The sequence below is a fragment of the Halichoerus grypus genome, chromosome 2 (assembly GCF_964656455.1).
Source record: "Halichoerus grypus chromosome 2, mHalGry1.hap1.1, whole genome shotgun sequence".
NCBI classification, from domain to species: domain Eukaryota; kingdom Metazoa; phylum Chordata; class Mammalia; order Carnivora; family Phocidae; genus Halichoerus; species Halichoerus grypus.
The window spans coordinates 186053200-186064444 of NC_135713.1; the positions used below are offsets into that span (position 1 = coordinate 186053200).

At 54.9% G+C, this 11245-nt stretch overlaps 1 protein-coding gene across 1 annotated transcript; it reads right to left on the minus strand.

Annotated features, from left to right (window-relative positions):
• Positions 1-846: 846 nt before the first annotated feature.
• Positions 847-9010, minus strand: CDK5RAP3 (CDK5 regulatory subunit associated protein 3). Its single transcript, XM_036077410.2, has 14 exons — positions 8895-9010; positions 8621-8666; positions 6467-6598; positions 6097-6197; positions 5672-5720; positions 4875-5053; positions 4659-4795; positions 4308-4452; positions 3801-3911; positions 3317-3392; positions 2646-2734; positions 1836-2041; positions 1302-1473; positions 847-1195 (listed from the first exon to the last, which is right to left on the minus strand). Exons 1-14 carry the CDS (start codon positions 8898-8900, stop codon positions 1130-1132), a joined length of 1515 nt encoding a protein of 504 aa, XP_035933303.1. The 5' UTR covers positions 8901-9010; the 3' UTR covers positions 847-1129.
• Between the last annotated feature and the right edge of the window lie 2235 nt (positions 9011-11245).

Consider the following 11245-nt stretch of genomic DNA (forward strand, 5'->3'; position numbering starts at 1 on the left):
GACATTAATTGATAGGAGCGGCTTCGAGCAGTTCATGCTGCCTTATCTCTCTCTCCTTTGGATAGCGTGTGTCCGCCGGAGTCCGCGGGGTCGGTGATTAATAGGGGCCATCACTCACTGTCCAGGGCGGCTGAAAGGCAGCAGGGAGGGGGCGGCCCTCCCCAGAACTGAGATAACAAGCAGCAGGAATAATGAGTGGTGTCACTCCACTTTTCATTTTGATGGAAAGTCATTACAGGAGTCAATGCCAGCGACAAAGAGCCATGAATCAACTGCTCTGCTATGAAATTAAAATCGAATTGCCGGCCACCCCCAACCCCTACCCTTCCTGGGAAACGGGGATGGGTAGGTGGCTTGGGAGAGGGGTGCTATCCCGGGGGGGGGGGCTCTACCCAATCACCACGCAGGCAGTTATGGGCAGGAAGTGGACAGGTGGCTAGTGAAGGTGACAAGTCCTGTCTCCACCTTGTCTATCAGACCCTTCCTCCCCAAACCACATTTTCCCCCTGCCTGGAGGTAAGCTGTGATTAAAAGGAAACTACAGCTTTGCTGGCTCCAACAAGGCTGCCACTTGACTGGTCCCCTTGGGCTTCTGGCCTGAGTGGGGCTGTCTCGCCTGGCCCAGAGGGAAAGGGGCCCAGCCGACTCAGCTACCCCAGAACCCCTTGCTGAACCACTTGTACTCAACTGGGGCCCTCCCTGTCACCAGAAGCAAAGGGGGACCGTCCCTACCCTGGGGCTCCATAGGAACAGCCAACGGCCTTGGGAGCCCACTGGATCAAGAACCCCCGGCCAACAGGCGCGCAGCCTTGACTCAAGGCCCTGAGAAACAGAAACTGTCAGTAGTGAAGCAAAAGTCTCTTCCTTTTTTATTAAGTTCAACTAGATGATGAGAAGGGCCAGAAACTGTGGTTCCAGGCTGACGGGCCACAGGACCAATCAAGACAGCTCCTTGCCAGAGAGTAAGCGACTGTCAAGGCCACCATCTAGGGATGCTGGCTCCCTCCTGTGGCTTTCCATCCTCCCATCGCCTGGTCTCTGGCCAGGAAGGGCCCTGCCACATCAGCCCTGACTTCCCACCCTCCTTCCTGAAGGCTGGGAAGATGGGCAGGTAGAAACGTGGAGAATGTCATAGAGAGGTTCCCATCAGGTTCACGGGGCGCCCATTGTACCTCTTGGAAATGTCAGCTTCAATCTGAAAGACAGTGACACCCCGCGGGCGGGAAGCAGAGAGGCAAAGGTGCCTCGTCCTGTAAGACGGGGGGCCCTCCCCCTCGGCAGGTCTGCCTTTCCCGTCTCACCAGCGTCTGCAGCTCCTTGGTCTTCTCCAGCAGCAGATCTAGCTTGGGCTCCAGGGCCGCCTGCTCCTGAAGTGCCTCCTTCTGCTTCTGCACCATCAGCTCTTTCTTCAAAGCCAGCAGCTGGGCCTGCTTCAGCTTCTGCTGCAGAAACTCAGTCACGCGGTCCACATACCTGCGCGGGGCGCTCAGGTCAGTGCGTGACGCAGCGGAGGCACCTGCGCGTGCCCGCTCACCTGCTGGGAACGGGGAGGCTCAGGACACCCAGTCCCTAACTGGCCTCTCGGCCTCCACACCCTGTGCTCCCTCTCCGCAAGGCACATGGCTCCCAGTCCCCCGTCCTGCGTGGGAAGCAGAGCCTGCCTGCACACCTCAAACCACCTCGTCCTGCCCCAAGAGAACCCTGGACCCCGGCTGTGACAGAGCTGCTAGGGGAGGCAGAGAAGAGCTCCGAGGGGCTGTGCAGAAGGGGAACACAAGGAGTCGGGGCTGCTCAAGATGGCGGCACCCCACTGCACGTCAACGGGAAGGCCAGACCTCGGGGAGGCCAGGATCATAAACAGGTGCTGCATCCGAAGACTGGAGAGCCGGCCAATCAGATCCTGCAGCGCCGACACCATGGTGAGCATCTTCTCTTTGGTCTGGCCCTGCAGGATGGCTGGAGCCAGCTGGAACTGGCTCATGGACAAGATGTCCGCCTCCTCACTCATCTCCACGGCTCTCTGGGACAAGAAGATCTCGAGCTGAGGGCACAAGAGGATCTGGTTGAAACCAAGAAGAGAATTCGGAGGCCAAGCCCTCAGACTGCTCAGAATGTAAGAATGAGAGGTGAGGGTTGGACTCCGGGTGATGAGAGATTATTTCCTCTGAATACTTTAACTGCGAGAAACTTACCAACTATAACGTGAGAGCCTGAAGCAGCCTCCACTGCCACTCTCCTCGTCCCCTCCTGCCATCTCAGGCCCCCACCCCCAGCCCTACGTGTGGCTCAGATAACTAAGAACACTGAAATTCGACGGGTTCTCTCTGCCCCAGTGAAGGTATTTTCTGTGAGAGGACTAAGATTCAGGGAACAGGAACCCATGTTTGAGAAGCCCGGGATTAAGAAAGGGCTAGAAGAATCTGGGAACCAGCCACACATCTTGTCATTCTTATTCTACCAGAGAAACGTGATCTCTTTGTCCTCCTCTGCCCTGGATGCTAAGAGGGGCCTCCCTGGGCAAAAAGAGAAAGGAACAGGTGAGGACTACAAACTGCACGAGGCCCTCACCAGCCAGCAGGCCACTGGGAAGGGAACAGACGGAGATGAACACAAATGGGAAGGGTCCTCCCAGAGGACGAAGGTACCTCCATGAGCTCATCAATGAACTGATTCCGGGTCTCAGGGTATTCAAGAAGTGTCAGGGCATCTGGGCCCCTAGCAACACCTTCCGGAGCTGCCGGGAAGAGAGATGGAGAAGTGATAAAGTTGCTGGGGACCAGAGAAAAAGACCCTCAAGTTTGAGAGGTTCTGGTGGGTTAATCTGGATGCAAACTCAATGCACTAAAGCTACTTGCTGTCTCATCCCAGGGGGTCTGGGGGGAAGGGTCACCCTCTCCCATACGTCCAGCCCGAATCAGACACTAGGACCAACGGCCAGTCTGGGAGGACCACAGAGCTGGCTTCAGGGCCTGAAAAGGCCCCCTCTGCTCCGGCGGGGCCACCAAGTTTCATCCTGCACCGCCCTCTAGCGGCTCAGATCGCTGCTACATCCTCCCCGCTGCTGGGCAGGGGGGTCAGGTCAGACCTGGAACCTCCCACCAGAAAAGATGACCCATATTCGCTATCCCAAAAGTTGAGAGCTTCTAGACTTAACTTTAAGAACTTCTCTCCGTCCCCGTACTCTCACATCATCATCACGATTTTGAGAAAACAGTTAGATGTGCGAGCCACCCACTCTCAGCAGTGCACTGTTTCTGGGGACACAGGGACCTCTGAGCCCCCACTTCTGCCAGGGCTCCAGGGAGGGTGTGCTTACCCTGGGTTCCGGCTTCCAGCACCGTGATCTGCAAAGCAGCATCGTCTCCCCAGTCTATCCCATCACCCCCAGCTTCCTGGGTGGAAAGCAAAGAACCCCAGCAGGGTTGCAAGAATCTTCCCCAGCAAAAGGAGCCAGCATAAACCAAAGCCCTTGGTAAGTTCAATGCCTGCACATTTCAACTGTATGAAGGACGTGCCGCCCTGACGTTGGCAGCAAAGATGGCGGTGGGGGCCACGTGTGCCGCTACCCTCATCCCTGTTTGGAGAGTTACCACCGGTCTATCCCCCCACACCTTGCCCCCAGATACCGGGAGAAAAAGGGTCAAACCTCTGATATGTCCCTGTGGAAGCTCTGCGTCTCCTTGGACTATACCTGGTCTGAGGGCTATGGACTTCGAGTAACGTCCTTAAAGACAGACACCACTTCTCTTAACCCCAAAGCAGAGATCACAGAAAGTCCTCAGAGAGAAGGGCTTCCTAACCTTTGAGTCCGATTCCAAGGAGATGCCCCAGTCGATTCCAGCAGCCTGGGCAGAGATGACAGAGTCAACCCCTTCAGAAGCCACCTCCACTCCAAAGTCGCCCCAGTCAATCTAGGAGGGGAAAAAAGTGTTAGCTCAAAGAAAGTGGGTGAAAGAAAAGGGGCGCGCCTCCCCGGAGGCCTCAGCTGCCCCTCTAGGGGGCACCAGCACACTGTTTAAATGCAATGGCCTCCTGACGCCCCAAAGGACAACCCATCTTCAGAGAGTTCACGGGACTGAAGGATTCCTAGTTCAAAGCCAACCAGCTGTGCCAAGGCTCTTCAAGGTTAATCTACACTCTGGCCTCAAGAAGCCCGGAAAAATAAAGGAGGAGGGCCTTCTGGGCCCTTCCAGCTCTAGTCTCTCTCACCCGAATCCCTCTTTCTACCTTCTGGGACTCTGAACTCAGGCGGACGGGGGAGCGGTGTGCGGGGGATGAGGAAGCTGCTCTCGCCAGGCTTGTCTTACCGCGTCTTCTTCCACCTGCTCAGGCGGCTCCTCGAGGTGTGGCCGCTCCACCACGGAGGGCTCTGTCCCCGTCCTCCACTCGTACACCGTGCAGTTCCCCCGCCTCTGCACGTACCGCAGCATTGGCAACACCTGCTCTTCGGGGCTGCAACAGAGCACCGGGCTGACCCTCCCGCCGCGCCCGCAGGAAGCCCACGCCCTCCGGGCAGATGGCCGAGGCTCCCGCAGGCTCACCCGTGTGAACTCAAACTCAAATGGGATGCGGGGAAAATACAAGCGGAGAAGACAGAACAGCCAAGGAACAGAGGCCAGCCGTCCCCTCCCCTCTGGAGAGACACTGAGGTCCTTTACCTCTCACACACAAAGCCCACACAGGCCTGGTACAGGTCGATGGCTTGGCCCAGGGCCTGAGCCCCCTCTCCGATCTCAGCCAGCTGACTCGGCAGGTCCTTCACCAGGGCCAGCAGCTCTCTTCGGACGTTGTCTCCCTAGCGAGGATGGAAGAGGACGCCTGAGGCAGGAGTGGTGGGCGGCGGAGGAGCTGGGCTCAGGCCCCCCGAGGCTCACCGTGACGCCGTACTGCTTGCACGAGTGGTAGAACCGCTCCCGCATCTCGGCCGCCCCCGCCTGGCCCTCCTCCTCCCTGCGACTGTATTCTTGCTGCAGCTGTTGGCACTTGGCGATCTGCTTCTTCAGCGAGGGGATCTCATAGCTGACGTTCCGAACCAGGAGGCTAGAGAGTTCCACTGAAGAGGGCCCAGGAAATTCACCCCAGATGCGCAGGCCACGAGGCAAGCATGCCCCTGGGACCCGCTTGGCCTCCCAGCCGTGGCACCTCACACAGTCATTCAACCTCTCTGATCCAATCCTCCTCTCTAACGTTGGGGCAAGAATATTTACCATGAGGATTAAGAGAGAGAATGCACATAAAACATGAGTATAATTCCTTGCATTTAGTAGATGCTCAGTAAGTATGAACTATTATTATTAGGACTTTTAGGAAACATACCCCAAGGTACAATGCGCCCTGTAATTACTCTCTCGGGCACCTGATGTAGCCCCCAGATGACCCATGCCTCTTCTGCCCAGAGGAGAATGGAGGTGCAGAGAATGTCAGTCATCAAGAGGTCAACGGGGGAGGACCAAAACCCACCTGCCTGGCCAGGCCCGGCCAATGCCTACTACCTGCCTGGTCTTCCTCCTCCTCCCAACACTCTTTGGGGAATTTCTTTGCCCACCTGGCAAACATCTATACCCCAGGCTCTTCCCCCACACGGACTGTGCTGCCTGGAAGCCTAGTGTCTCAGAACTCGGGGAGTGGGCTGCCCCATGGATGCCGGGCCCCCCAGGCTGGGCAACTTTACCTAGGTAGGTGTTGTCCTTCTCATACAGGGCTACGATCTCCTGCCAATCCTGGGGAAGGACAGAAACAGAAGTGAGCTGGAAGAGCGCTCAGCAGCCACATCTCAGCTCAAGCCCCAAACAGGGGACGCTCCCCCAGCCTTCACATCACACCAGACACAGAGCCCTTGTCCTCCTTCATAACGCTGGCTGGACCACCCACTTCATTTTAAGAACGTGGTTCCAATGAGCGCTCCCCAAAGCAGCAGGCCTGAAAATGTAAACCCAGGGGGTAGGGTCTATTTTTGCTATAAACTTTGGGGATGGAGAGAAAGCTCAGGAAACAGTCTACGTAAGCATATGCACTGGACCCTCAGCGAGACCAGAGGCTCTGGCCCTGGAGACGGGACGTTTCCAGCTGCACCTTACCAGCTTTGCCCACACTTGCCTTCATTCGTTGTGAAGAGTACCGGCCAAAAATATTTTTTGTGGAGGCTTCAGTGCCTTTGAGGAGGTCCACGATCCTTAGGCAGTGGAAGTAGTGAATGTCTGGAAAGCAAGGAAGAACAAAGACTTTGGGAATTATAGTATCTTCCCCACCTACTCTGGGCACATGGCTGACTGATGAACATGCTGAGAATTTTAGCATGTACAGCTCTGCCCTTCAGCATGTTGTGTTGGGAGAAACCAGCATCTGTGCCCCCAAAATAAATCTCTCTCTAGGGGTCAGCCCTACGGCTAAACAAGGGAGCAGCTCAGCTGATACACAGCGCTCCAGGGAAGAGAGGGCGCTGGCGGTGTAGCCCAGAAGCACTCACAGGATCCAGAGAGCAGCTGGGCGATCTCCTCGCTCTCCGGCATGTCCTGGATGGCAGCATTGATCTTCTCTCGGATGGTCAACACCAGACTCTGCCATTTCAGACCGCAGTGCCTTCTGTCGACCAGCCAGTCTACGTGAGAAACACCCAAATCACAGCATTCCCATTCACACAGCCAAAAGTCCATCATTAATTCAAGCGAAATAGGCTAAGACACTGGCCAAAAGTTGTACGCAAACCGGTTAAGGTGTGGGGATCGTGGGAATGAAGAGGAGCTCAAAGGGACCCTTGGGGTTAAACGGACTCCATCGCAGTGTGACTTTTATAAAGCAACTGCCTCCACGCAGGGATAGAGAAAAGCTTTAAATTGGTCCTGACATCAAAGTGCCACTTTTGACCACTCTAAATTCTCCATAATATTTTTGCTTCCATGGTAATTATATCTTTCTTACTGACAGAGGATGCTTTTCAACTTCCACTTCCTCAGGGCTGGGATTAACCATGACAATGGAAAATACAAGATGATTATGCCAAGTGCCGGATGAATGAACAACTGCAAAGCCCCTAATACCCACAGCGCCCTAAGGACTAGATACCACTGGTCTACTCTCAACAGTGAAGTACCACCCGGCACCATGAGAATACCAACGTGACTGACCTCCTGGACTCTGGGCCCAGATCTGTGTTTTTAGCAGAGGGTGTGGGTGGGGGAGAGCCATGCACGTTTCCTCAGTAGGAGAGAACTAAGAGCTAGGCTTTGTGTTCTGACGGTCCTGGCTTCTAATTATCAACTTTTTTGAAAAGATTTATTTGAGACAGAGAGAGAGAGGGAGAGAGCATGCGAGCATGGGGAGGGGGGAGGGGCAGAGGGAGAGAGAGAGAACCTCAAGCAGACTCCAGCTGAGCGTGGAGCCCAACGCAGGGCTCAATCCCATGACCCTGAGGTCATGACCTGAGCTGATATCAAGAGTCGGACGTTTTTTAAATGACTGAGCCACCCAGGCACCCCTAGTTATCAACTTTCTTAAGCAAGTCTCTCAGCCATTCTGTGCGTCAGTTTCCCCACATATAAAATGGGAATAATAAGTTACTGAATACAAGAGGGAATGAAGGTAAAACACGGAGCCCTATGCCTGGCACATGGCAAGGATTCCATAAATCCTAGTAAAAATCTTCATTTTACAATGTCAAGTGCCTAAAACAGCACCTGGTAGAGCAAACACTCAACAAATGGCATGGTCCTTTTCATAACCAATGACAAGCTCATACACCAAGAGTGCACCTGTGCTGAAGAACTGGGACAAATCTGAAATGACCCTAAAAAAGCTCCATTAAGTGGCCACTGCACAGGACTGGCTACATGGTCCACGGTGGTGAATTCAGAACCTTGTCCTTGTTAATACACCTGCCAACTGGTCAAACACTGGGGTCCCACACTAGTTGCCAGTTACACTCCCTCTGATGTATTCCTCTAAAATCTTCAGAAAGAAAAATTCTGTAGGTGTCATAGAACCAGAAGGGGATGAAGTAGTCAAACAGATGTATCTTAATGACAAAACTGGCATCAAATCAATTAGTGCAATGAGCATTTTAAAATTTAGAAGTTGTGCACTTGCCCTGGAAGGGTCGTAATGAAGAGGTCCTAGCCTGACTCTGAACTGAGAAGGTATTTAGATCAGATACAGACAGCAGGGAGATGGCTGGCCACTAAAAGGTCTTTATTCCCAACTGGGTCTATGTCCCTATTCCTCCTAAAATCAAGGGAAGATGGAAGCTTTTAAAAAGAAAGGAGGGAAAGTTTTTTTCATACAAAAAGCAGATATTGGAACCCGACAGACTCAAGCTCCAATTTCATGTCTGCCACTTAGTAGCTGACCATCTTTAAAGTAAGCCATTACTCTGTGCCTAATGATTTGACGACACCTATTATGAATGTTATAAAGTAGAAGACGCAGGTCAAGTACAGACTCTATGTATGGTTCCTTCCTGCTCCTTCAAGCGTGGCAAGTAGCCACCGCTGGGAGCATAGTTCATGGCGAGTGGTCAGCGCCTCAACAGGGGCCTTGGGGCCTCACGGCTCCCAGCTGTTGGTGACAGAGGGCAAAGGGCAGGGCCTCCCCCTGACAGCCGGTTGCGCGGGGCGTCCCCTCCTACCGAGCAGCTTGCTGGTCTGGATGTCGATGGGCACGTGCTGATGGTCCTGGCGGGAAACACGGAGGGGAACGGGGCGTGAGCGCGGGGAGGGGGCGTGCCACCCGCGCGCTCATTTCATGGGCCCAACCGCCACCTTGCGGGGCCAGAATGATGGGCCGGGGCGATGGCTGCGCCCGGGAGGGAGGCCGGGGAAGCGGGCCAAGGACCGACGGGCTGAATTCAGTCCAGGGACCCCGGGCCAGTCCCCCATTCCCCCCAGCTCCTGTCCCCACACCTGCATCTTTCCTCCACTTCCGCTTCCGGCCGGCGACGCAGGCCCGCCCCCCCTACAACCAATCCGGCGCAGGCCTGGTTGAGCCTCAGTTTAGGCACGAACGGGCCTCCTCCGGCCACGTCGCCACCTTCCTCCGAGCCAATCGGGATGCGCCCTCCACCCCTGGCCACAAGCCCCACCCACCCCGGGGCTCCGAATGGCTGAACCCGGGAGGGGCGGGAGAACGGAAGATAGCCAATGGGAGACGCGAGGCGGGCTCAGGGCTGAAGAGGGGCGGGGGCGCCGAGAAAAGGCTGCAGGGCCGGCGAGGTCGCGGCAGGCGGCGCCGGAGAGCTGGTCACCGCCGCTTCCGGCCAGGTGGGCGCGGAGCCTTCGGTGCGGGGATTACCGGTCCCGCAGAGAGGGTTCTCGCGCCGACCCTGGCGACCCGGAGGCCGTTAGAAATGCTTCCTTCCGGCCTTGCCTCGCTTTACCGTCTGTAGTAGTTTGTAGGTCTCTTGTGGCACTTTTCACACTTTGCCTTCCCGTTCAGTTTATCTGATAGACATGTGTTGAGCACCTGCTACGTGTGGATGATTAGGGAAGGGGAAGGAGGCATCCCAAAGATAACACCAAAATTGAGTCTTAAAGGAAGAGCTGCAGAAAGAGGGGTACGTGTGGAGGGGTGTCCCAGGTGGAGGAGACTGCACAAAGCTTTGGAGTCCACGAACTGCAAGACGGGTGCAAGGAACAACAGGCAGGCAGGACTGGAAACAATTGGTGGGGCCCAGCGCAAAATGAAAATGCAGGGCCCCTTGTTTAACAAAACGGAAGAATTTCAAAGCACTTGGACAGGTCTCACACTGATGATGCCAGTGGCATGGCGAACTGGCCAGCCCCTGTGCAGTAAAAGGTTTGAGGCAAGGAGTGGCCAATGAGGAGACTGTAAAGGTGAAAAGGTCATATCATAGGGAGGAGCCTCATTAAGGAACTTGGACTTCACCCCTGCAGACCCAGAGGAACCACTGGAGGGTTTGAAGGGCTTGAAGCAGGGAGGGACCTATTCAGATTGACTGCTAGGAGAATGGATTCATGGGAGATAAGACTGGAGACAGGGAGACTGCCAGGAGGTTATTAGGCAGAGGTTAGGGCCTGACCTGGGACAAGACGTGAGGAGGGGGGGCAGGGCTGGATTTGAGAGATGTTTTAGAGGGAAATGGACAGAACTTGGCCATCAAATGGCCATGTGGATGGGGGAAATAGACAGCAAGGATGAAACCTAGGTGGTTGGATTGGGAGTGTCACCACCTGCGACAGGAATGCAGGATGCTGAGCAGGTATTGGGAGGAGGGCATCTTGGCTTTGAACTTACTCGGTTAGTGGTGCTGGGAGGACCCCACGTGAAAAGTATGCAGGAGACACTTGGGTCTATAGCTTTGGAGTTCAGGGGAGCCCTAGGGCTAGGGATACAGCTTTGGAGAGCCACAGGCTGACTGATCTGTAATCCATGCAGTGGCTGAAGCTAAGGGAGGGCATGAGACTGGGCAAGAAATGGCTAGAGTGAGGAGACTAGGTGGGCCAAGGATAGATCACCAGGGCTGAGTATGCCATTTGGGGCCCCTCCCTTTCCAGGATGTTAGCTCCTCCCCAAGGCTCCATCTGGTCCTTGGACCCCCCACCTCTGCCCCAGCACAGCACTTGGGACCCAGTAAATTTGTTACTGAACTGCGTGGTGTGGTACAGCAGTGAGAAGACCTAGATTTCTGCCCAGTGAGATCTTGGACTATTTCCATAACCTCTGCCAGCCAGTTTCCTCAACGTGGAGATAGCACCTATCCTGATTATCTTGGTATTTCTGTTTATAGGCTTAAATAAACAAACTAGATGTATATAACTCTTTACAGTTTCCAACATGCTTTAATGTATCTCTCAGGCTTTGTAGACTCATGTGTGTGTGTGGGGGGGGGAACATTAATCGTCATTATTATAAAATGGGTTGAAAGATTTCCCTGGAAATGGCTCATAGAGCAGAACTAGGGGCCTCTTCAGGGCTCTCTCATGAGAATTTGGCTCCCATCTCAGAATCCTGACTCAGGCTGGAAGAATTGCTGGGGCTCCCCTGTGATTAAACAAACACTCACTGGGCTCCAACTATGTGTTCCTGGCTCCCTGGGACAGCCCAAGAAGCAGGCCCTGCCCCACCCTCAAGGTGCATCCCTCCTCCTTTAACCAACAGGTGGGGCAGGGCAGGGTAGGGCAGGGTGAGTTGGTGAAGGCAGAGACCACCAGCACGTCACCCCACCCACAGCGCCGTGGGGGTGGGGGGGTGACTCATGTGTAACAGGAGGAGGTTTGAGAATAGTTGTACCTCG

Coding starts and splice junctions, on each gene's coding strand:
- CDK5RAP3 (XM_036077410.2), bottom strand. Junction 5,721..6,096: donor ACTCTTCACAACGAATGAAG/GCAAGTGTGGGC, acceptor GTCCTTCCCCAG/GATTGGCAGGAGATCGTAGC. Junction 3,912..4,307: donor AGCAGGTGGAAGAAGACGCG/GTAAGACAAGCC, acceptor TTCCCCTCCTAG/ATTGACTGGGGCGACTTTGG.